Source organism: Buteo buteo, chromosome 15, assembly GCF_964188355.1.
Source record: "Buteo buteo chromosome 15, bButBut1.hap1.1, whole genome shotgun sequence".
Taxonomy (NCBI): Eukaryota; Metazoa; Chordata; class Aves; order Accipitriformes; family Accipitridae; genus Buteo; species Buteo buteo.
This window is the reverse complement of record NC_134185.1, coordinates 10,161,671-10,188,015: the sequence shown is the minus strand read 5'-3', so window position 1 is coordinate 10,188,015 and position 26,345 is coordinate 10,161,671. Positions and strand designations below refer to the sequence as shown.

The window sequence follows — 26,345 nt, the reverse complement described above, 5'->3', positions numbered from 1 at the left end:
ATAAAGCATTTAGTATTTTACTTCTTGTTTAAACTGAATTCTGTCAGCACAGCCAGTCTTACATACAGTAAAAAGCACAGGTCTGAAATACCTTCTATCAAAATACTAGAAGGCCAAGAAAGACTTCAAACTGGACAATAACAGTAATGTTTACCTTAAAGTAAAAGACTTTTCAGTCAAGGATCCGATGGGAAGATTGCATGACTGATTTGCTTTCTAAAATGATTGGTGGCTCTGAGATGAGGAAATCGTCCTCGCCTAGTGAAGAGTTCTGCTCAGTGTTCACAAAGTTAGGAATGTTAAATTTTGTAAGACAATTTACGTCCTCCTCAAACATTCCACTGCTCCTGGGAACTTCCTGGAAGTGGACATTATTTTCCAGACCTGGACCTTTCTGACTTTGTTTTGCTTTGTCCAAATGTTCCACTTCATTAATACAGAAATGGAAAAGTGACTGGGATTCTTCAGCTATTTGACGAGAAAAGACCCTCTCCGACTCCAGAGGTCTTCCAAAATCTGCTACAAAGCTATTCATGCGAAATCTTTTTTCAGAAGGTTCTGCATTGCTAGGGAGGAAAAAGAAAAATACAGTAAGCATGAAAGTAGAACTATTTGACTTCTTAACACCAAATTTGGTTTCAGCAACCATTGTGATCAGGAAGAAAGGAAATCCTACAGCTTATCTACAACAAACTTTAAAAGCCAGCACTATTTATTATTTTCTGCTGAAGCTATTTTAAGTCTTGATTTGTCGTGATAATTTTCCATGGGAACAAGTGATCAAAGCCAGCACTCTCAAATGGCACTTCTAGTAATCAATATACTGTGATAATCAGCTCACTGAATGAGCTTAGAAATACTCTTCAGTATTTCCTCTTGGTATCAAGTAGTAACAAGTTTTTTAAAATGGCTTATAGAACACTTCCGAGAAAAATCTTTGATAGAGAAAAATCTTTCTGAGACACAGACAGCAAAAACAAGCAGTTACCAGTGAACTAATCCAAGCTCCCTTTTCTGGGAATCTCCCAGCCTACAGTGCTGGGTTCTGGTCTGCTGGATTCAGTATTAAGCTCTGGACTCTGCCCACTGGACTTGAGTGCACTGTCAGGGTACAGACCATTTTGCCCAGTATACCCTTCTAACAGGGGCACACTGGTTTGGGACTGACACTCAAGATTCCTTTATAGCTTTAACACCCCTTCTCTCAACACTCCCTGAAGTGACCTGTGGTACTTGGCAAACCATGGAAAGGAATAAGTAGCCAGTCCTTCAAAATAGTAGGGTTTAGCATCCCAGAGGGAACTTGGGGGAATCTAAACAGATCCTTAGTACCAATCCAGAAATGCAACCCTGAACCTGAGAAACCTTCCTGAATAAGTTTTCAGCAAACACATACATGTTTCTGTAGAAGTAGTTTTTGTTTCAGTGGATCTGCATTTCTCTGAGTGGGTTTCACCCCAGAATCCTTAACCAAAACTAACTGATTTCTTAAAAAAAAAAAAAAAGTCATTTCACCTTTACTGCAGCTAGTTCTACAACCTGCCTCAATAGCTGCATGAAGCTTTGACATTACATCAGCTGATATTTTGTACAAAGAGTTTACATGAACACATGCATTGTTGCACAAATGCATTTTTAAGGATGTTTTTTAAATGCAGAAACAAACATAGCATACTGTCTTCTCCCAAGTGATGAATGAGAGTACTTTTCAGGCAGAAATTCAGAAAGATTGTCAACACATTTTTTTGTTGTTGCTCAAGCTAATGTTCTACACATATTAATACACAAGCAAACAAAAGAAAAGTGCAACAGGCATCATTTCCGTAACTAATTAAATTTCTACCTCTCCCTGACCATATCCTGACCCTTTTCTTCTAGTCTGAGAATGTACCCAATTTTGAACATCTTGCACAATTTTGAGAAGTACATGCTATCATACCCCTTTATAGTGAGCCAAGAAAAGCACACTAGAAAAATCAGAGTATTCTACTTTAGATCCATCCATCTGAACCCAGTTACACTTACCTCTCACATTAATGGTACTTTAAAGAACAGCCAAATTGACTTACTGAAGTCAGAGACACGTCCATCAATCAGGCTGAATTTCTCCCAAGACCTAGGAATCCCATTAACATCTATTTCTAAAGAAGGGCTACAAGACAGCCCACTAATGAAATGATGAGTCATGAAGAATCCAGTCAGGTATAAAGACAGAAGATGCCGGCAAACTAAAACCACAGTCTGCACTGGTTTTACAGGTTGGTATTTATGTTCTCCAGTTTTTATATACATGTATCAAAAATAAGAGCAAACAGCAGTATTCACTGCCCTTAGCATATTTCTGGATGATCTATTTCCAGTACCATACACACTGGGTTATCAAATCTCAAAAAAACCTGCTCACATGTGTTAAAGGTGCCAACTCAGCATACATAGTAATTGGGCAAGCATTCAAGCACACGGCTCCCAAAGCTGCAAAGAAGTTTAAAACAAATACAGAAAGGAATAACTGGGCTCTCTTCAGCAAATGAAGAAAAATTACATTAAGAGTTAGACTGGAAGGGACTTCTGGAGGTTTCTAGCTTAATGCCCTGATGAAGGCAAGGCCAACTCTGAATTCAGATCAGGTTATCTAGATGTAGAAGTTGACCAAAGACAGAAGTTTCACAAACTCTCTAGGCAACCTGTTCCAAGAAAATTGATGAAGAAAGCAGAAAAACAGTGGGAGATATCAAGCAGGCCTCTGCTACCTGAAAGGACACTTTTACAAGTGTACAAACTTCTGACAAATATCCATATTAAATTCTCTTTGTGTATATTTGACTTCATCACTTCTTCCCCTCTCAAATTATTCATGTGGGATACAGACTCAGATGCTCAGTTAAGAAACAAGATCTTCAGGGAAGAGGCAGCACACCAATACTCACAAGAACTTTAAATATATTTGGGAGCAAGGTTTGGCTACTTTATGACAGTCTGTAAGGGAGGCAAAAATACCAGCAAGTCAGTTCTGGGAAGATGAATTCTTCTGCCTCTATTTCCTTCTCACAGAAGGAAAAATTTAGGAGCTCAGAAGAGGCTCATGATGTATGTTACGTCCTCTCTAATATGGCCCGGTCTCTAGAGATGTGCTATTACATGAAGTTTCAGAGCTAGTCTACATATGACTAAATAGCAAAGGGCCTTCAGTAGGCAGAGATAGACTGGCTGCTTTAGGAAGTGATAAGCACTAACAATTGCCTTCCACAATCAACTTCTCATCACCGCTACCTGCCTGCAGGCAATGTCACTCTCCGGAGAGGCTTTTTACTTCTACTTTTTGGCATGCAAGCCTGAGAGAGGTGGGTTCAACTTTCTCAGAGGAAGGGGCACTCACAGCCTGCTTGCTGTGCAAATGCAGATAAATGGTTGAGGTAAGGCATGGTCTGCACATACTTATCAGCCAGAAAGAACAAGAAAAAAAGGTTAGTTTGTGACTTTCAGGGGCCCATGGTGTTAAACGTGGAGCTGATCTGTACTTCAGCATCTACTGGAATTTCTCAGCAGAAACTAAGACACTCTGAGACTAGGGGAGCTACAGAGTTAAGGGAAGACTTTGTAACTACTACTGATCTACCTTTTGGATTTTAACACACAAACACGTGGAAGCCTGCCAGACTTCAACTTCCTTAACTTAACATCTGCACTGCACTTTATTTGTATATGCTCTGTCAATATTCACATTTCTCTGTTCCACTCCATCATAGCATGAGCCTAACTAGAATGACCCCATTTATTTGCAGAACAGTAATCTAAAGCCAGCTGTTTGGCAGCCTACCCACCAACTGCCTTCTAGCATGAACATGCATACATGCAGCTATTCCCTTCTCTTACTGCATGCCTGTGACTATTTGCTAAATAGGGAACACATTAATACAGTTCTTCAGAACTGGTCTCCTAGAAGTGCTTGGAACAAAGATTATTTGAAACAAAGATAGACTGCACCCTTTCATAAGAATGGACTAGAACAAGATGGTGCTGAGCCAGTGCAATGTCAGCACTGTTGCTGCTTGTTTGGGGGCCGCAAAGAACAGACACACCACTTAGCAGGCTGGATTTGTTATTCCAGTTTTCAGACTCACTCTTGATGTGGTGCTCCTGTCTTCGTCAGCAGGGTCAGGACAAAAAACATGAAGATGACAAAAACCGCAAGACCAACCCAAAATCCAATCACAATGGAATCTGGTGAAAAAGAGAAAACAAGATGATCAGTATTTCACCTACACATGCAGAAAGTTTCCTTCCACATGCAGCATGACTGCAAGCCCCAAAAGACTTTGCAGCTTATTCCTGGGTGGCAAAGAAGAAGGATGACCAGATTTATTGTTTTCTATTTTTAAACAGAAAGCTGCCATTGAAGGTCTCATTTCTAGCCCAAATTTTACTGACGTCTGGACAAACCAGAAACAAGCTGAAAGAGGGAAGACACTGAATTCTGTTGGTTAGTAAAATAAGAGCAGCTCCCTTTATGATGCCTGGCCCGTTTCCAAGCATTGCTTTGGAAACAATTTCAGTGCTAGAACTCAGGAGAGAGGATTGTTTGATTTTCAGCAAAAACCTCTGTCCCTTTAGAACAGAACCCCTGCTATTTTAAATTATTTCTGCCCCTGACCATTAGGTTTCTGCATTTTGATGGATTTCTTTGACACAATAGGTTTAGGAGGATCTAACTTTCTTTCAGTGGTAATAGGGTTCTGAAATAAACAGAACCACAAATAGAACTATCTGCTACCTCAACAAATATAAATAACCAACATATACAAGACATTTTTGAATAATTTTTAATTTGGGTTTCCACTTGCATACAGAAAACTGCAATACAATGTCAGAGGAGCCAAATGGATTTGGACAAAAAAAAAAAAGAGTCAAACCACCAGTTAATTAAAAGGAAAACACCAATGCAATAGCCAAATATAGAAGCAATTGGGAAGAGCATGCACACAGGCAAAAAGCCATAAAAATGTACCTACTGTTCTCATTTATAGCAAATGGACCCATAGATAAATTGCTAGTCCTACTTAAAACAAATCTATGTCCACTTATGACTTCAAAGTTGATCCACAGTTGCTTTCAGGAACTTATTAAAAGAGGTCCAAGTGGGACAAACCTATTTCCAGACAACAATCAATTGATAAGCATGGCCCAAAGTTACAGAGCACCAACCCAAAATATGACCTGGTCCAGGACCCACAGTATACAGGTACTTTTTCACCTGTCATTTCAGTTAGTTACTTTTTGTTCATGCAAATATTCAAAACTTCCACTGTAAAAGTTCAAAAAATTAACATACAAACATGCAAGAGGGAAGTCTTGGTCAGGACAGGTATCCTATCTCCCCTTAACCTCTCATTACACAGCTACTACTGAACCTCCAAGTTCCTTGCTGGCTGTAAAGCTACATGATGATCTGTCTGACCCAGCGCAGCAGGCACAGCACAGAACTTTAGCCAGCCTGTTCAGTCTCCTACAGGACTAACTGAAGATACCAGAAAACAAGGAATCAACTATCCTGCCTGGTGCTTGACCCCAACAGTTAATCACACTCCCACTGTGAAGTATCTTCCCCACTAAAAGGCAGATCTGGAAACTGGAAATCAATTCAAACCATTTGCTCTTTCTCTGTGAAGTCGAAGTGCCTGCTGCAATTTGAGGTTTTCTCCCTGTGAAAATACTTTATCACAATCAAGTCACTCCTTAATCCCTTTTTCTGGTAAGCTAAGGAGGCTAAGTTTCAAGTCTCCCACTGCAACATTTATTCCATCTCTCATCTGCCACATCTACCCCACTCAACCCCCTTTGTAAAACAACTAGAGGGTAGTTCAAGTATAGGTCTCCATGATGGGATGGGCAGGAGGGAAGTTCGTAATACTTTTTGCTTAAAGCATACTGGTATGAGTTAATTTCTGTAATTCCATGCATTATGAGCCCTAAATCATTTTCAGCATCATTCTGTGAGTATAGCCTGAATTTAGTGGCTCAAGATGCATCCTGTGTTTGGCCTTACTAATACACAATAGCTCATGATTATCTACCATCTTACCGGACTTTGTAGTACCTGAAAATTTCATCTAAAAAGAAACATTCCCATTAAAAAAATTTACGACTTAACCATTTACAGCTACTAGTAGCTACCAATTAGTCAGACATGCTTCAATGATATGCAACTTCACTGATAACCAGAATGTAAACTCTGATCAAGTAAGATGTCTAAAAATTATGCACACAGATTATATTGGTCAAGCTGCAAAACTTAACTCATCAACTAAGAAAAAAAAAAAAAAAAAGAAGAAGATTCTGATAAATTACTACTCCCCACAAAAACCACACCTGCCAGCATTGTGTGCTGAATAACAAGCCTGTCCTGTGGTTTCTTTGGTGTTCCCCCACTAACAGAATTCCTAAGTTTACTGAGCCTAAAGCTACATCTCCCTTGCTTTATTGTGGCTCCTGACGTACTTCCAACCCTCTGCTGTATCAATTACAAAACAAATCTTTGGATTTGTTTAAAATTAAAGCAGGTGGCCTGAGTTCTCTTCAATATTTCATTTAGGTCTCACTCATTTAAGTGCAAATTATCCAAACCTACTAACTTCTAAACATTTATTCAAAATAAACAGTACATAACACATCTATTAAAAAAATATGGCACGTAGGACTACATTTATAATACTGTCCCAAGTTACAAATTGATTGGGAAAGCATCTCATCACTTTCTCATGTTGCAGTATCAGCCTTCCTTTTCTTCCTAACACAGACTCGTAACATCCTGGCAGCAGTTCCAACTCCCCTGATCATTCCTACCTATTTTACCTCTCTCTAATGTTATTGATGTTTCTTCTGTTCCAAAGGCACAAAAAAGGATTTTATTCTTATCTCTACCAGTCACAGATTTTCTCCTGGCTATCTTTATCTATTTACTTTCTGAAGCTTTAATTTACAAAACATCTGGTGCCTACTCTTCTGGATTTTCTGATTTCTAGTTCCTGTCTTCACTTATCCTCAGGCAGAACATACTTTTTGCTTGCAAAACAGCTTGCTTTTTTTTTTTTTTGTAGTCATATATTTGAAAAGTCAGTGTGGCATTTGAACACCTCATCTTCTCCCCACCTTCACTTTTTTTTTTTAAGACGTATTTGTGTGTATTAGATTGTTTTGTGAATGCTTTTCTACACAGGTGACTTTGCATAAATTTTTCTCTGCTTTCAGAAAACAGGCTTCTGAATTCCTTTGTATATACATTATATTATTAGGAACCTCCCCTTGCCTACAATTAATTAAATCAACATTAACCTGAAAGCAGTCCCCAACTTTCTCTTGTGGAATTCATCTTATGTTATGATTCAAAACAGTGCCCTCTCATTTTGGGTGAAATACCTTGTGTAACAGAAATAAATGAATAAATAATAATTTTTTAAAAAAATCACACACCTGTAATTTTAAGAGGGGCCAGTGATGTTTTACAGCTGTCCAAGCATCACTACCAGCCTACATCACCTAAACTGGAGTCCACTCCCCTTTAAGCTCTCCAACATAAGTTATAGGCATTCATTAACACCCCTTCTTTGTCAATATTCAAGATCTCCTTCTTAATACAACCCCAGTGTAATCTCCTCTCCTCCTTCCTCCCCATCTTAGGATTTCAGTGAAGTTAAATGTCTGACCACATTGCCTCCACATTCCTTGACAGTCTCAACTCAGCTAGAAATAGCTAGAGCAAGAAACATACAAAGAACATACCATGTCAAGAAGTATCATGCCATACACAACAGACATAGACCATTCCTTTACTAGATTAAACTCAGCCCTCTGAGAATGTATGCAGTAACACCAAAGTAAACAGAGCCAATTCCAATCTGTGAGTTAAAACGCCCCAGAACCTGAAAAGAAAAAAAAAAAAAAACCCACCACCACAAACAGAAGGGACTTCCTAGGTGACTGATTCAATACCACTACTAACGTCTTTTATAAGTACATCAAGCTACACCTGAAAAGCAGTTGTTACTTCTGCCCCATTCTCTAATAATTGTCCAGAACCTTCCTGCTCTACAAACAGCACAGCCAGACAGCAAAGTTGAGCTGCTACACTTAGCATGGCAATCACTTCGATGGCAATCCAAGACCTGTTTTGCTGCTATACCTTCTGTAACTATCATTTATATTTTTTTCTCCTGTCACGCTCTTTGACACACTGAGCTAAAAAGAAGGCATGTACATAACACTGCAGCTGCTCTTTGTAATCAGTAATCTTTGTAATCAGGTTTGGCCTCTGATTAAGGGGATGAATGGAATATAAATTAGAAACACGATAAAAGCTAACCTACATTTTTTAAGTACCTAACATTTGTAAAAATACAGACAGTAATCAGCAGACTTTTTTTAGGGAAAAAAAAAAGGTAAAGTACAATTCAGGCTAAGAAGCAAATTCAGCTCTAGTTTTTTTAAAAGCGTTAATAACTTCAAGAAGTTTCTTCTGTCCCTTACAGAGCCTCCCCAAAAGCTCCTGACTGTGCAGAGCCACGGGAGACCAGCCTTTCTGGGCTGCTGTTTGCCACTGCAGGCACTCCTCTTTCCTAGTCTGACTCCTCAGCATGACAAATGAGGCACGCCAGCACTGCATGGAGACCCTTCCCCAATACTTCAAAGACTGATGCTCAAACCCTCTCACAGTGCATCCAGCTCAGAAACAAAGAAACAAGATGGTTTGCTTCTCTTTGGCAAAGTGCTTCCAAAACATGTCCAATAATTCTGAGTTTGTCTCTCTTACTTTTTTCTTCTTTTTTTTGTTTTCCCCCTCCACAACCATCTCCCCCTTAAAAAAATAAAAATTAATAGAAGCCAAAGCTATTGTCTAGATTTTAAATAAATGTTGGTCCAGCTGTACTAGCTTGTCGTAGCTAAATTTCCTGTCAATTCCTACCCATAATTTTAATCTCTCTGGTTCCTGTCCACCACTTGTGAATCCTGCTCCAGTATTAGCAGAACACTGAATTTAGCACACTTCTCCTATGAAGAAAGTCCCAATGATAAAAGTTTCTTCAGAAGGAGAAATTTCTTCTTTTGTTTTAAATCTTTTTAAAAGCCTTAAGTTTATTTTCTATCAAGAAAAACAAAAGCAGTAAGGCTGCCCACCACTGCCTTTTTAGCATTAATAGGAACAAGAACAAAGCAACACAGATCATACCAAGTAGTCACCAGAAGCAGCACTGGCTGTATTTGCTGTTATAAACTGTTCCTGATAGTCTGATATTCCTCAGTATTGACAAATTTCTACCACAGCCAAGAAATCCATGGTTCTCAACTGCACAAGAAAAGCAGTCGACAAAGGACACAGAATAATAAACAATTATATTAATCTAACGGAGTAATACCTCTAATTGCTGAGAATCCAAGAAATTAGGAAAGAGATATTTTTGTACAATAATCAGTTACAAATGAAGAGCAGGAGCATTAAGATGGGGAAGCCCAGCTGCAATAAAGTATGTCTCTACTGAACTTACATTTATGAGCCTTCAGGCCTTCAAATGACACTGGTCCGTACTCATAGTACTCGTACTCCCAGGTGTAATCAGAGTTAGACGAGGCCTGCTGGGAAGTTCTGTTAGAAATCAGCCTCAGGGCAGACATCTTGCACCTCAGTAAACATATACCTGTGGATATGAAATGCATTAATAGACACTACATACTTCTAGCACATCTTTTGATTTTATAAAGAATCCTTTCTTGTTTACAGGATCTCTTCCTCATCACTGTTCCCAAGAGCAGCCACTCATGCTTACAAAGGCTCTCTCTCACCTGTTCCTTCAAAATCCAGTATCACTGCCCCATCAGACAAGGCTATCACATCCCCTCCCATTACTTCCCCAGTCTTGGCTGACCAACCACCAGTCAACACAGAGCTTCTCTTCCATGGAAAGAAGAGAACCTATGTTCACCTCCAGAGAGGCCTGTAAGTGTACAAAGTATCAAACCCAGGCTCCTCAGATTGAATATAGCTTTCATAGCTCAAAAATAGTCAATACCAAAGACCACCAGCCTCAGCATCTTAGGATGAATGTTGCCATAAAAATCCAGGTGGAGAACTGGCCAGACTACCAGGCTCAAAGGGTTATATTATCTATACAAAGTCCAGCTGGCAGCCGGTTGTCAGTGGTACCCCTCAAGGACTGATAGAATGAAATGGAGTGCAGTTGTAGCAAAGTTCACTGATTACATGGGGGACAGTCAAGAGGCTGGAGCGCAGACTGCTACTCAGAGGGACCGGGACAAGCTGGAGAAAGGGAGTGACAGGAACCTCATGAGGATGTCCAGTGCAAATGCAAAGTCCTGTACCTGGGAGGGAATAACCCCATGCAGTAGTACAGGCTGGGGGTTGACTGTTGGGCAGCAGCTCTGCAGAGAAGGACCTCCGATAGACAAGCTGGACATGAGTCAGCAATATGCCTTGTGGCAAAGAAGGCCAAGTATGTACTGGGCTGAATTAACAAGAGTGTACCCAGTAGGTCAAGAGTTGCTGTCCCCAATAGTAGAAAGACACAGACATGCTGGGGCAAGTCCAGTGGAAGGCCACCAAGATGGTCAGGGAGCTGAAGCACAGGATGCACGAGAGCCTAAGGGAACTGGGTTTGTTCAGCCCGGAGAAGGCTCCGGGGAAGACCTTAGTGCTGTGTACAGTTACAGTCAGAGGGTGCAGAGATGACAGAGCCAGAGTCTTCTCAGAGGTGCACAGTAAGAGGACAAGAGGCAAATGGACACAAATTGGGAAACAGGAAATTTAAGTTAGACACAAGGAAAAATTTACCTGATCTAGTTGAACATGGTTTGAGCAGGAGGTTGGACCAGATGACCACCAGAGGTCCCTTCCAACCTAAATTTCTCTGTGCTAATGAATAGCTTCAATACACCACTAGGGAAGGAAAATAAAACAGGAGTGATTTTCCCCACAGATTAACAAAAACTGCAATGCAACATGAAGCATCATTAAATCGTCTCGATAGATATTTCTGTCATTACCATAACACCGCACTAGCGATTTCCATTTTGCAGAGTAATTTTTTCAGAATATTAGACAGTTTTATGCACACTAAAAGAGAGCGCATCTCTGCACAAAACATCTGCTGCAGCAGCTGGAGTCAGGACATCCCACTTGAAACATATTACAAAATACTTTTTGTAAGAGCAAATTGAGCTTTGGGTAATTTTGCATTCAATTAAAACTCAGCAGGGTGAAGACTTCATGCAGTTCCTAAAACTACTGCTATCAGTTGTTCTGTGGACAATGGAACTTCTCAGAGCACAAAGTGAAATCCAGATAAACTTTCTTGAAAAGAAGGGCCCCTAAATACCCATGTCACTCAAAATAACTGAAACTTCAGTCCTTCCTAAGGATAATTAGATTGATTAAGGCTGTGCAAGTACATCACTCAAGTGCTAGGAGGGACATGCATAAAGAGCAAGAATCAGGCACAAAATGAGGAACACAAATTCACCCAGGAAATATGAACAGCATTTCAAATTTGTAAAAAAGTTCTTTCTGCAACTATTTTACCATCAGCAAATGCTGGCAGGAATGCCTCAAAACAACTTTAAATAAATAGTGAGGTATGCCTGAAAAAGTAACCTTCATACCCAGTTACAGTTTTCAGAACCTTAAACATATACCAAAACTTGACTGGCAAGCGATAAATCCTTTAAAACAAGAAATGGATCTATTTTTCAACTCAAACCAGCTTAGTTTTCACAACAGGCAACTTGGCCAACAGGGCAGGGAGAAGTGACCAACCCCATTCTTAGGTAAGGATAAGGAGCTTCACATTACCCTCACCCTCCTTTGGCCGCTCAGAAAGCTCCCAGAAAAAAGATGGCTGTAATGGACAACCCAGTTCATGGCTGAGGGTGTTTCCCATCCTCTACTTCCAACCCTTTAAGGACATGACAGAAAGACGTAAGTCTAACTTTAAGTGCCTGTGTTAACAGTAAAGTTCCTCCTTTGCCTTCCCAATAACTAGAAAACCTTCTTATTTCCTGGAATCAGAGATAATGTCTAATTAAGCTTTAGACAGAGTTTTTCTTTTTTTTTTTTAATCAACTAAAGCAACTGCTGCCTCTGCGAAAAGCAAACAGCACATAGAAAAAACTAAGATTCCTGTCCTAGTTTGCTCCCATCTCAGCTCTGTCAGTTGTCTCTTACAAGATTTTGTATTTCATTTTGTGACTGGGCCCCAAGAGACTACATGGTGCTGCACAGGGTTCCCACTATCTTTTTTCCCCATCTCCTTAATGTTTGGTTGATGACGTGTCTGTCTCTTGACAAATTTTATTAGCATATTCCTGTTTAAGGGCTGCTTTTCTCTCCTATAGCCTTCCAGAGGAGTCTTTCATTTAAATATTTCTCATATGGCATCACCAATGTTCATCATCACCTCCTCACTTTTAGTATTATATAAAGAGCTGAACAGGAATTCGCAGGCAGAAAACATCAGAACAGGGTATATGAACAGTCTGAAAAGTGTTTCTTCTTCCACCTCAAGTGCAGGCAGATGGGATTAATTGGGCCACCTACAGATCTCTCTTCCAATCTAGTCACTAATGTCCATTTATGATTTATGGGGAGAATAGCCACTTGTAGGATACAAAGAATCTGTCCTGGTTTAGTCTTAGGTTAGGACTAGAAGCTCCAGTGTTTCACCACTGGCTACAAGCATTTCTAGACTTACTTTCACTGTAGACAAGCCACTGTCAGAGGGAGAGGTGCTAACTGAAACCTGGGTCACCAGCTCCCAGGCTAACTTGTGCATCAGGCTTTGTGGAACGTAAAATATGCCTCTAAATCATCCAGTACAGCTAAGCATAAGCATTGTCTCAAACTAGCTTACAGCTCACTTGTAAGCTTTGTCTGTCCAAATGCCTCCAAAACCTCAGCCTGAAACATGCTAAAACAAGTATTTTATTCTACTTAAAAAGCCAGCCTAGCATGGTGAACAAGGACCAGCACAGCAAAAGCAGTGAATACTAAGACCTTCCATATCCTGAGGAAGAGCAAAGCAAAGCAGGGCGAGCTGGCATGTTAGCAGCCTGTCAGGTGCATTTGCCAGGCTGCAGCAGGTCATGGAAGGACTGCAGGTTCCAGATAAGGGGGTCAGGGAAGGAATTCCCCCAGGAGACACACTCAAGTGCTCTTTCTGCCAGCAATGGACAGCAGTGATTCATCCCACATGCTCTGAGGCATGACAGGAAGCTCTTCTCATTGACCTTGCTGAGGGCTTTTTGGGGAGCACAGGAGTTTAAGGCAAACATGAAAGCCCCTCTGCTGACTTTGATGTGTATGGATGCAGATAGCCTTTCCTCATCCTGGCTCATTTCCTTCAGGAGCAAGTAAGTGAGCAACAAAAAGCTCCACTTTGATCAGTCAAGATACCTGAAAGCAGGGCTGTGTTCAGTGCTGCCAACCAGAAGATTGAGGCAGGTCAGTTTCTCAAAAACTAAAAAAGGCAAGTGCTCACAGCCTTCTTCTAGAGAATCGGGCTGCTCTCTACAGATGAAGGATGTCAACAGGTAGCCAGACACTCCCCATGGAGACGCTACACGACTGCAACTCCTGGAGCTGAATTATACCTTAATGAGAACTCATTTGTAACCTGTGTGAAATTTTGTAAGGTCACAGCTTGCCTGCCAGTTTGACCATTGGGCTATATTTGCACAAAATCCGCATCTTTGAACTGCAGCAGCAGGGCATCAAACACTGCTGCAGTTGGACTATTTGCTTCAATCTGGACATTACTGACACATTGCACAAAGCTCACAGCCACTTACCTTTCAAAATAAGTCACTGTAAAGGCAAAGCTGCACACACACCTGTGCTGGTTTTGGCTGGGATAGTTATTTCCTTCATAGCAGCTAGTATGGGGCTGTGTTTGGGACTTGTGCTGAAAACAGTGTTGATAATACAGAGATGTTTCCCTTATTGCTGAGCACTGCTTACACAGTGACAAGGCCTTTTCTGCTTCTCACACCACCCCACCAGTGAGGAGGCTGGGAGGGGCACAAAAAGTTGGGAGGAGACACAGCTGGGACAGCTGATCCCAACTGACCAAAGGATATTCGATACTATGTGACATCATGCTCAGCATATAAAGCTGGGGGAAGAAGGAAAAAGCGGGGTGGATGTTGGGAAGACAAACGCCATCACTCCGAAGTCACCGTTAGGCGTGATGGAGCCCTGCTTTCCTGGACATTGCTGAACACCTGCCTGCCCATGGGAAGTGGGGAATAAATTCCTTGTTTTGCTTTGCTTGCGTGCACGGGTTTTGCTTTACCTATTAAACTGTCTTTATCTCAACCCATGAGTTTTCTCACTTCTACTCTTCTGATTCTCTCCCTCATCCCACCAGGGGGGAGCGAGTAAGCGGCTTTGTGGTGCTTAGTTGGCAGCTGGGGTTAAACCATGACAACACACCTGAAGCACAACTTCATGGCTTACACCATCACTGGGGCCACAGAGGCAAATCTGGTGTCGTGTACATCTGAAACTGGCCTTGTATGTAACCAGCAACAACTACTTCCAAACCTGACCTGCATGCACAAGAATAAATCCATGTGGACTAGTCAATGTACTGTTCATTTCTGAAGCAAGAGAAACTACCAATATGGTAGACACAAGCAACTTGGTAAATTTTCAGTCAAAAATTATATTTATTTTCCACATACTTCCATTCTGCTTACTGCCATAGAGTCTAAGCACTTTATAGTCTTCATACAATAAATGAACAAACTGTTGGCCCCTCGAAGACTGTGAAGATCTCAAAAGTCAGGGAGGTAAAAAAAAGCTAGCTACATTTCAAACTATAACAAGTCCTACCCTGAGAAAGCACAAGCACTAAAAGGTGAAATCAGAGGAAAAGAGGTTAATAAAAAAAAAAAAAGCACAAACTTATTTACTCTGCACTGCATCAGCTGAAAGGTAATACAGATCTCACCTTCCTACAGCCCTACCACATGGCTATTGCACTGAACAAGCTGTGTCACTCCCAAGACCGACTAGAAAGAAGTCTGCAGGAAATACTTAACCAAATGGTCCTTGATTCTTGCTAATTCTCAAGATCCCAGATGGGCAGGATTTAAGATCAAACTTGTGGTCTTTTCAGGGCAATATCCAATCTTCCCACCTGCAATAAAAGAAAGGAAAGCAAGCTACACAAAACAAGTGAAATTCAGCAAGAAAAATAGAAAGATACCTGAAAACTGACTGTACAATTAAAAATGAATCATACATGCCAACTTTGAGTGCATGGTACCTGGGACTTTTCTTTGAGAGAAAAGAAAGTACCAATGTTAGCAGTAGTTATGTTTGTGATTGATGCTCGCAAACAGCATCATCTGCATAAGCTGTTGCACTAAAATAACAAGAATGATGCTGGATTCATCACAAAAGGATTTTATAACAACGGTAAAGAAAAATGCTGGCTTAGTCACTGCTTATCCTGGGAACTAAGGATGAGAAAGGACAAAGTTACAGACATCTGTGCTTCATGCTACTGTATTACACATGATATAACATACATTTTATCATCCTTATAACTGCAATGTAAACTAGACTCCAACAATAAACTACTTATACACCACACATATAAATTCTCATGAAAATGTATTATTTTCCATGTACTGACGCTTAATATCTTGCGCTGTGTGTGCTGCAGTGTAAAAGGAGGTATCCACACCACTGTATACAATTTACATGCTAATTGTCTAGCTACTGCTTGTACTTAGTTTAAAAGCGATGACATTATGACTAAAGTAAAATTTAACAAATAAAAGACCAAAACAGCTTGCCAAATATTTTCCTAAATATAATAATGATATATGCAAACACTAGCGCCCACTTAGTAGTTCAACTCAGTAGGGACCACCTGGAAGTTATGCAGAAACTAATATGAAATCATACCGTACTATGAGTTCACAGACAACTATATGGATCTGAAGATAGATAAAGCAAATACTATACAAGCTCATTCATAAGCCTTGTCTGAGAAGACAGCTAAATTATACCCAACGTGGCATCACAGTAGCTATGTATTCCTTTTGCTCTTGAAAAGTTTCAGTCCTACACTGACAGTAAAGGGACATGGAACAGTTAGTACAGAGCTACTGGGACTTGCTCCCAAAACACACTGAAGCAAATAGCTTAGCTTAACTCCAGTACCAAAAGCCTTAAAAATTACAGCCAGAATATACAGTCTTAAGAGACAGTATTATCTACAAATAATAAAGATATGGTAGCCATAATTCCATTTATTTCCTGCAGCTAGGTCAGAATTACACAATCAATCCATCATCTGGCTTCAATGTATGAAGTTGAGCTTCAGTTGAGCTCAGAAAACATTTCATTTTGACACTGAGCATGGCAAAAACTGATATTACAAGAATTGACCCTTCCACCCAAATAATACATCTCTACACAAAAAAACCCTAACAAGTTGACAGTTCTTACAGTCACAGTAGGAAACAAGAGTAAACCTTTCTTTTAAGCAAAGAAAAGTCTATTTTTCTGAGAAAATAACAGGTTTAAATTTCTGAGCAGTTTTTAAGAAGGAAGATTATGCTTTCAACAGCCTTTTTCCAGACTTGCCCCAGCTGAACCTAGTTCTGGACACAGCAGGAAAGGCTGTGTCAGAAGAGAGCTCTGGGTATTACTGAGCTTATTTTCCCCTCTCCGCTAAAAGCCAACCTCCTCTTAGATGCACAGGTATGGCAGCTTGAAAATCCAAGTTCCCTCAAGACCAACCAGACTAGAAGAAATCCTATCAGTAAGCACTAAAGTACTGAGACCTTTTCAGTCCTGTCATGTTACAAATGCTGACGTCAATGGTATATGTAAGTATATTCAACACTTTCCAAAAGAAAGGCTGCCTTTCCCTCAGCTGTTTATATTACCACCAATTTTAACATTTCACACTATGAATTTTTAACCTTTAACCTTTCAGTAAATATCACAGATAGATAGTAAATATGCCAGGCTGATTTGTTATAGAAAACCCTGAAATGAAAGAGCTCTGGCATATCCACTAATGAGGTAAGAGTAAACCATAAAGCAAGTTTGCAACTGGCCTGCCCTGAATGCCTCTACTTTTAGGCTGCACTACTTTCCTGAACTTCTGTGGCTTGGCAAAGTAGTCTTTTTTATTTTATTAAATGTCTCTTTTTATTAGCTTTATTCCCACAGAAAGCTCAGTGCTAAAATGGGGATGTTTTGGATTCCTCGCTAACCCTGAAGTCTGTCAATCTGATGCCTTATTCTGAGTAGAGAGAAAGGAAATCTTCCCCCCCTCCACACTCTTGCGATCAGCCCACTGCAGGTCAACCAGAATGGCTCCATCAGAATACGAGTTAGCTGTAAGAGTTGTTTTTAAAATACCTTCTATTTGTGTTACCATGTAAGAAGCTATAAAAAAAAGCAGCTTCCATAGTAGGGACAAAACAAACATTATAATTTATCATTTTTTAAAACTAAAAGATGACATTAAATTTTAAAGGAAAAAAAAAATCTGTGAAAAGAATTTATGTCAATGCACATAACCCTATGCATAGGGTTACTAGACTAGATTTACTCAAATTGGCTAGTCTGCAAGTCATGAAGAAACATTGGAAGCATAGAGCTCAGTGTAGCCAAAAGAACAACTGAATCCAAGAACAGAGGCACCCGGGAGTATTTTGAATAACCCCAGGCTGACCATTTGTAACAGGGGCAAGGCTGAAAGAAGGAACTACTCTTGTGTGATTGCTTCTGGGAAACTCGGCACTGATTAATAGCTGAAATTACCTGGGTTCCCTTTGTGTCAGTTACCTGGGCCTGAAGACGCCCTGTGGCAAGCAGCAGAGGTGCTGCTGCTGCACAGGCCACCCTTACCAAACCTGCAGGGTGCCCTATCGCAATATGCCAGCCCCAGGTTTAGATATGGAACAGCTGTTCAAAGGGTTGCACAGCCCAGAAAACGGATAAGTGTGTTCAGGCCTCATTTCATAGCTCTGTTTTGGCTTTGCATCAGTGAAAAAAACACCAAAGTGCTGAGGCTGACAAGCAGAGTGGAAGCTGAGTATATTTCCTCTCTCCCATTACAAAATAAGACTCTAATCTTCATGTAATGTCCATCTGGTTTGAAGTACAGGCCACAGCACACCTCTCGTAGCACCTCTTCACTTCTCAGTCGTTCTCCCCACAGAAATAGTTTTGTTCCTAGTCTACACTGAAGCCAGGGGAAGATAAACTGGCAAAGATGAAAAAAACAGGTACAATAGACCATTTGTTCAGAGCTACTCCCACACTTATGTATCTCAGCACCATGGTTTAACTGTGCTATGGTGGAAAAATCTTCAGCTTATACTCTCACCCACACAGGGTATGTGAAGCCATAATCTCTTAGATGCAAAGTAATGCTTGAGCTTTTCAATTTGAAGTCAGTTATGTATTACGTTTCCTCAAGAGCTAACAAAATAAAATAAAAAATACAGCTTTTCTTGAAAACTTCCACACTTGGATGACAAATATTTTCTGAACTTTTGTAGTTAGCCTGTAATATGATGCAGAAATTTTGCCTTAATCTGTTCAGTGAGAATTTCAAACAGTCACTGAAATGGAGTTGTTCATTAAAAGTCAAACTGGTTTGGGATTTTTCCAACCCAGAGCTGGTTTTTTTCCTGTCTTTAGATCTAATTTTTTGCTCCAGTGCTGCTGAAGCAGCAAACAATTTATTGTAGTGCCTCAAATACAAATTTCTTTTCAGGTAAATCAGACAGCAGTACACGACTCACAAGCACACATCTGAATTCTCCCATTATTAATCCCTGCCACATCTCTGTGCTACACCAGGCTATAAAAAAGTAACTAGGGACCAAGGAAACATCATTAAAAAGTACAACCAAGGCCCATTGCAGCAAGTATGCTAAATGAAGTCTTCATTTATTTGTACTAAAATTTGTACTAAAATTTTACCAGTAATAGCTCATATTATTGGTTCAAAGACTGGAAATTTGATTTCAACGGTTGAACAAGCTGCAAGACTGTCATCTGTGCTTCACCTTAAAACCTCTTCCACCACAAAGTGTATGTGGACAACCAGCAAAATAATAGGTACTAAATGACTTTGTCCAGCTCTTAATACTCTGGATTATTTTTTTTCTTAAAAAAAAAAGTATTCTCTTGCAATAGCTTTATTTATTTTATACATTTTTGCTTGTGACTGATACGCCCAGAATGTCTCATTATTTTCGGCAACAACAGAGCCAGACTGTCCTCAGTCAATGGAGAGTTCTCTTGTCATCTTTTTAGGTATTTACTCCTGGGGTAAAAAATTATCTTGGCTCTCTGATTAGGAACCTGAATAGGAAACCACAAATGGACAAGAAAAAACAAGCAGTATTTAAGACTATTACCTGATTATCTCCAAGCAGAAACCAAAACATCTATTTATTTCCACAGAAGTTACGTAAATCTGCATCCCTGTGTATGCAGCCTCTGGGGAGAGGCTCAAATGAGAGTAACAGACAGGAGCAGAGGGAGCAGCTCCAAACAGAGCAGTAAGCTGGAAAACACACCTGGAAATAGTAGTGCCTCAATGTTCTTGCAAACAAACCCCACCCAGCCCTGCCAAGGCAGCTTAAGACAGCATTGGCACTGCTGTCCCATCCCTCCATCAGCTACGGCTGTTGCAGGAGAAGTGGCAAACTAACGGTGTGCCTATGCTTCCAGTCACTGTCCAGCGCTGGAGAAGGCTGATATGCCAGGACAAGCAAAGCAAATGTCAGGGAACAGAGACTGTTTGGAAGGAAGCTTTGCCGGCTTGTCATTGAGGTGATCATCTCCAGCAAAAAAAAGGGGCAGACAGCTCAGGAGAGGGACCTGAACTGCCTACCATACCAGCTGCTATCAACAGGGGCTGCTCGCCAGAGAAGGAGACTGCTAAGACGACGACTTGTTAAGAAAGAAGACGCTGTTAAGTGAGAAGGAAGCGAGGGGGGAAAAATACAGTATGAGACTCAGCAGAGACCAGGGAAGCGCACACAGGGGAAAGGGAAGTGGGTAAAACTGAGAACAGGAAAAGTAATCTAAGGCTACGTGGAGAAGAGACATTCATCCCTTCAGTAAAGCACAAAGGGAGATGTCATGGGGGGGGGGGGAGCACCGCAACAAACATACCACAACAAACACACCGCAAACTTTTTTTTTCCCAAAAACATTTTAGATTAAATTTTTAACTTCATTCAAATGCTCAGCAGTCAGAGCAGAACACGACATACAGTCTGGGGCGACCGAAAGTAATTTCCACGTATTCCCGGCAAGCTATATGCTTTTGAATACACAGACAGAACATCAGAAGAAACCACCCCGTTACAAATTCGGAAACGTGACACAAGCCTTCTGCAGGCGGCATTTTCCACATCCGTCAAACGAACAGTGCCACCTCAAGCTTTTTTTTTATTATTTCAAATAAAGTAAAAATCAGAGGGATACCTCAGACCTGAAGGCTTGCGAACGTCGACCAGGAGTCGGTTTCGAAACCGCCCCGCCGCCTGTTAACGCGGGCTGAACTACAGGTACCCGGGGCAGCGGGCACCCCACGCCGCGCTCGGGGCTTTCCCCGCCGCCCAGCCGGGGGCACCCACCCACCCGCGGCGGCGGGCGAGGCGAGAGACGAGGCGAGCGGGGCAGCACCGCCCGCCGCTCCCTCACCCCCCGCCGTCCCCTCACCGCGCTTACCCGCACCGGGCACGTCCACCCGCGCCCCCCGAGCCGCCGCTTCGTCCCAGGCGAAAGGCGCAGCCCCGTCCCGGGCGAGTCAGCGCTGAGGGGGATCCGGGCGGGACGAAGCCGGCGGGGAGTGACGCCCACCTCCGCCCCCCTACCTGACCGGGCGGCGGCAACGGCCGCGCCGCGAGCGGAGCGGAGCCGAGCGCAGCCGAGCCGAGCCGAGCGCAGCCGAGCCCGACCGGACCGCGCCCCGCCCCGCCACAGCCAATGAATCAGCAGCAGCCGCGGCGACCCAGCCCGCCCGGGCGGCATGGCACGGCCACGTGACGCGCCCGGGCCAATAGGCAGCGTGGGCGGGAGCGGCCCCGCGGGTGGCCGCAGGTGCGGGCAGCGGAGCGGGTAGGGCTCTGCGCCGTGAGGCGTCCCGCCCGGGGGGACGAGGGTTCGCGTCCCGCCCCGGGCCAGCGGGAGCGTCTGCGGGCGTCGAGGGGAGCGTAAGGGAGCAGGGAGCTGCACGGCTTCTGGCGGGGGCAGAGCAGCAGTTGGGAGTAACCCCCGTGCGTCTCTTGCCTGGCAGGAGCACGCCCCTCCCAAGGGGGAACATTAATTTTGTAGGGTGAGGAGAGCGGAGGAGGATGGCCTGCCCCCGCTGGAAATGGAGGGGCCGGCCCGGTTGCGTATGGGTAGGCCCAGGGCCCCCCGACATGGGGAGCCGTTGCAAGTGGGGCCCTCGGCCAGTTGTGAGAGGTGCTCTCGGCTGACAGGAGGTGAAGGACAGTGCCTCAAATCCACGGGGATCTTGTGGCCTCTTGGACCATTTCCATCCCTATGAACCGCAGCTTCTTAAAACATGAGAGGCCTTTTTGTAGGACACATGGAGATCATCTAGGCCTGCTGAAGCCAGTCAGCTAGAGCATGTTGCTCAGGACATGAGTTGTACCTTCAGTATCTCCAAGGATGGAGGCTCCACAGCCTCTCTGGGCAACCTGTCCTGGTGTTTGATCACTCTCACCGCAAAAAAACTATTTGTCTCATGTTTAATGGGAGTTCCTGTTACTTCAATTTGTGCTCATTGCCTCTTGTCCTGCCACTGGACACAACTGAGAAGAATCTTGCTCCACCTTCTTTACTCCCAACATCAGTTATTCATACACATTGGTAAGAGCACCCTGACCCTTCCCTAGGCTAAGCAATCACAGCTCCCTTAGTCTCTTCTCATATGTTACATGCTCCAGTCTCTCTACCTTCTTCATTGCTTTTAATCATCTTCGTGGCAATCAAGTGCTGTAATGAATGACATGACTTAATTTTTCAATCCAGTACTAGGGAACAAGTCTCACACACCTATCCAATGACACCACCAGCCTGCTTGTCGTGGTTTAACCCCAGCCAGCAACTAAGTACCACGCAGCCTCTCACTCACTCACTCCCCCCCACACCCAGTAGGATGGGGGAGAAAATCAGGAAGAGAAGTAAAACTCATGGGTTGAGATAAGAATGGTTTAATAGAACAGAAAAGAAGAAACTAATAATGATAACACTAATAAAATGACAACAGTAATAATAAAAGGAATGGAATATACAAATGATGTGCAGTGCAATTGCTCACCACCTGCCGATCGACACCCAGTTAGTCCCTGAGCAGCGATCCCCCCGCCCCCATTCCCCCCAGTTTATATACTAGATGTGACATCACATGCTATGGAGTATTCCTTTGGCCACTTTGGGTCAGCTGCCCTGGCTGTGTCCTGTGCCATATTCTTGTGCCCCTCCAGTTTTCTCACTGGCTGGGCATCAGAAGCTGAAAAATCTTTGAATTTAGACTAAACATTACTTAGCAACAACTAAAACATCAGTGTTATCAACATTCTTCTCATACCTAACTCAAAAACATAGCACTGTACCAGCTACTAGGAAGACAATTAACTCTGTCCCAGCTGAAACCAGGACACTGCTGCAATACCCACCTTCAAATGTTATAGTGGATCCTTGCTAGTGCTCTGGCACTTACTCTTTACCATCAGCCTCTCTACATGGTTCATATCCATTTGTCTTCTTGCACTAGAATGCAGGTCGTGTGCAAGTAAGGGCATCTGTGAAACCACTGTTTTTAATCTATTTCTTTCCAGGCAGGACTGTGATCTTGGACAGTACTGTCTCTCTCCAGCAACAGTCATAAAAGCTATCAAAGCTGTCCTCTTCATCGCAAAAATAGAGAACTGACACTTATGCATCATCATTATTCTGATCAGAAAAGTGAATAAACACAATGGCAAGTCGGGTACCTCCCATCTCCTGCTAATTCCACTGCTGTTGAAATGGCAGAATGACTCAGGCTTTTGTTCATTTTTCTTAACCTTAAAAAAAAAAAAAAAAGGCATTCAAAGTCTCTACACAAGAAAGAAGCCGCAAGTAGCCCATACCCCACTTCTGCCACATCTCTTGTGCTTTGTCCTTTAAGGAAAGATTTTAGAGCTTTTATACAAAATGCAGAAGAGGCCAAACAAAAACAAACCACAGCTAGACTAATGAAACAGAATTGTGGCATTTTCTCAAGATTCTTAATTTCATTTCTAACACTTATTATTAGTGAAAATGCAGAATTAATGACTATTCAGTAATAGCAATGTGGCTGAGATTGCAGCGGAAGAAATGTAGTGTTCTTTCCCAATGACGTGTGGAACTGCAGGTGCACAAACTCCAAGCATAGATAAGGGTGCTGCACAATCTTTTTTCCACTCCTCTTGTCATTTCATTTTCTGTCTCTTCATGCACATCGTTGATGTCTCTTTCTCCTAATAGAGACAGCAGTGGGAATTTTTTAAAGGCAAAGGAATTCAGCTGAGGGAAGGGGAAAGGCACCAGGCATTCATTGCAGCTGACCAGAATGAGGATGGAGCTTCATCTGCAGCCGCTGTCCTCTTCCAGCAACTAAGCCCCACACAACCACTCACTCACTCCCCCCAAGTGGGATGGGGGAGAGAATTGGAAAGGCAAAAGTGAGAAAACTCGTGGGTTGGGATAAAGACAGTTTAATAGGTAAAGCAAAAGCCGTTCGCACAAGCAAAGCAAACCAAGGCATCCATTCCCCACTCCCCACGGGCAGGCAGGTGTTCAGCCATCTCCAGGACAGCAGGGCTCCATCACGCCGAACGGGGACTTGGGAAGACAAACGCCATCACTCCCAACGTCCCCCCTTCCTTCTTCTTCCCCAGCTTTATGTGCCGAGCATGACGTCCTGTGGTCTGGGATATCCCTCGGTCAGTCGGGGTCGGCTGTCCCGGCTGTGTCCCCTCCAACTCCTTGTGCCCCCCCAGCCTCCTCGCTGGCGGGGTGGGGTGAGGAGCAGAACAGCCCTTGGCTCTGGGTAAGCACTGCTCAGCAGGGACCAAAACAGCCCTGGGTTATCAGCACTGTTTTCAGCACAAATCCAAACCACGGCCCCATGCTAGGTACTGTGAAGAAAATTTACTCTATCCCAGCCAAAACCAGCACACAATTAAAGCACAAATTCTGCAGAAATTCATTCTACCAGTCCTTCTCACTTGCCAAATCTTTAGATTCATATATAGTTAGTAGCTGCCTGGGTTTTAGCAGCCATCTAGAAAGAAATAGCAAAGAAAAACACCCACCTCTTCAGTGTAGCTTAGTTAGAATTGACAAAAAAAAAAAAAAAAAGCAGTCTTGAAAAGGAACATTATTACAGAGTTAGAGCTTTGCAGTTCTTCCAGATCTGTGGTGGTTTAAATGGAAGGCAACAGAGGGACTTTCCTGCACCACTTAAGACAAGTAGGACTATGTTACAAAAATAAAGCTGTTTGGTTGCATTTGTATGTTACTAAAAATGGTATAAAGAAACAAACTTCAGCATATTTACCACTTTTCTGTACTACACTCTCAAAAAAACTTCTCAAGGTTGCAGATCTATTAACAGGCTGCCCTAGTCGGCTTCCCAGTGCTGTTGATAGACAAATGTACTTACAAATTCAGGGTCCAAAGCTGCCAAAAATTGATTCTGATTTTCTCTCAAACTCTGTTGAGTTCCTCTGTTTGTCATATTTTGAAAGAAATAATATTATAGGGGAAAGCATGTATTATGCACTTTACAACATGAAACTAAATTAAAAGCTAAAACTAAAACATCCATGAATGGAGATCGAAGTTTTAACAGAAGCCACCCGTGCAGGTTAGATGCAAATATACAGATATACATAACAGTAACAAAAAGTGGGTAAGTAATGAACTGTGTTCATATCTTGTAGCCATATCACTTTCACAAATGATAATTTTTAAGATGGAATTAATATTAAGTTGAGGTTGCAGAAAAACTATGGGGAACCTCCATGTTGAGCAAGTGGAATAGCTTCTGAGAGCGCCTCCTTGCCCACAGTAGCAGTAGGAGATCCCACCTTCCTCCATTGGAGCATCTTTCAGTGCTCTTACGCTCAACTACTGAAAATGCTGTCTCGTTTCCAGTTGGAGTTTGAAGCTCTTAGTATCATTTCTGTGTCAAAAAGCAAGTTGTTTCCTGGTATATCCTGATGGTAATTGTGTAATTATAAATAACATTCTTTGGATAAGGTTCATAGTCTTGAACTCTCCATCCCTTGGAGTGATTTTTTTTTTTCCTTTTGGTAACCTATTTCAATTTTTCAATAAAGAGAGATCAGAACTTAGGCATTATTCCAGCATCAGCCACATGAGAAGTAAATATCACCTCTCTACTGATCCTGAGTATTCCTCTTTTAAGTAAGACATCAGGCTGATGTAACTCCTTCATAACAGTAGTTCTGTCCTTTACTGACAGTTTTGTCCTTTAAAACTTCTTCAGAATCACAAATTTCTAGCATATGATTTTTACTTTATGTGTGACCTCCAGACTGTGTTCCTCTCTCTGTGGACTGAATGTTCTGAAGTACCTTTTAATAATTAAAAAAAATAATAATAAATCCAAGTAAGCTCATGTCTATACCAACTTGCCACTAATAGCTGTTTAAAATCTGAGCCAGCACTGACACCATCTGATATGTGCTTATTGGCATTTTAATGCAATTAATTTTCTTATCTGAACACAGTGCAGGTATTACATGTAACTTGCAGTTATTTTTGTGAGTCAGACTTGCAATCTAATTTAAAAACTGATTTATAATTGTTAGATATACCCTAATTCCCTTAGAAATACGAAGTGATACTTAGGCTTCAAATAAACCCATGCCTCTCTTTACTGTCAGTGGTTAAAACAAACAGCTAGCTTGACAGCCAACAAATATCAGTGATCAGATTCTTGGACAATTGTCCTACCACCCAGCACTTGGAGTTACCTCTCAGTCAATTTTATCTTCTGAAAAGAAAGAATAAATTGCCCACAGTACTTCCAGTCTGTGCTTTTATTAGATTAATCCTCTGCCAGTCTTAACACTCTTTTGCCCACCTGTGGCAAGCTATCTGGGCTGTGCCTATACAGATCCTCTCATCTAGTCCTTTCGTTAATGTGTTAGCACAGCATCCCTTTTTCTTGGTATTTTGATCACAGAATAAAATCTTTTCAGCTATCAAGTTTCACCCTAAT

At 42.0% G+C, this 26,345-nt stretch overlaps 1 protein-coding gene across 4 annotated transcripts; it reads right to left on the bottom strand.

Moving 5' to 3' along the window:
• Positions 1-140: 140 nt before the first annotated feature.
• MRAP2 (melanocortin 2 receptor accessory protein 2) lies at positions 141-21,050 on the bottom strand. Of its 4 annotated transcripts, XM_075046548.1 has the most exons (6): positions 20,932-21,050; positions 15,103-15,200; positions 10,838-10,942; positions 9,537-9,686; positions 4,122-4,221; positions 141-566 (listed from the first exon to the last, which is right to left on the bottom strand). In XM_075046548.1, the coding sequence occupies exons 4-6, from the start codon at positions 9,661-9,663 to the stop codon at positions 173-175; spliced, it is 621 nt and encodes a 206-aa protein (XP_074902649.1). In that variant the 5' UTR covers positions 9,664-9,686; positions 10,838-10,942; positions 15,103-15,200; positions 20,932-21,050; the 3' UTR covers positions 141-172. The 4 variants fall into 4 exon arrangements, with proteins under 4 accessions (XP_074902649.1, XP_074902647.1, XP_074902648.1 ...); XM_075046546.1 differs by having other exon boundaries at positions 10,838-15,200; XM_075046547.1 differs by lacking the exon at positions 20,932-21,050 and adding an exon at positions 20,786-20,909 and having other exon boundaries at positions 10,838-15,200.
• Between the last annotated feature and the right edge of the window lie 5,295 nt (positions 21,051-26,345).

Excerpts from the sequence above, each read along its gene's own strand:
- MRAP2 (XM_075046546.1), bottom strand. The coding sequence starts at position 9,663 with ATGTCTGCCCTGAGGCTGATTTCTAACAGAACTTCCCAGCAGGCCTCG. Across the intron at positions 4,222-9,536 it reads AGGCCTGAAGGCTCATAAAT|ATTCCATTGTGATTGGATTT; the intron begins GTAAGTTCAGTA and ends CTTTTTCACCAG. Across the intron at positions 567-4,121 it reads ACAGGAGCACCACATCAAGA|CAATGCAGAACCTTCTGAAA; the intron begins GTGAGTCTGAAA and ends TTTCCTCCCTAG.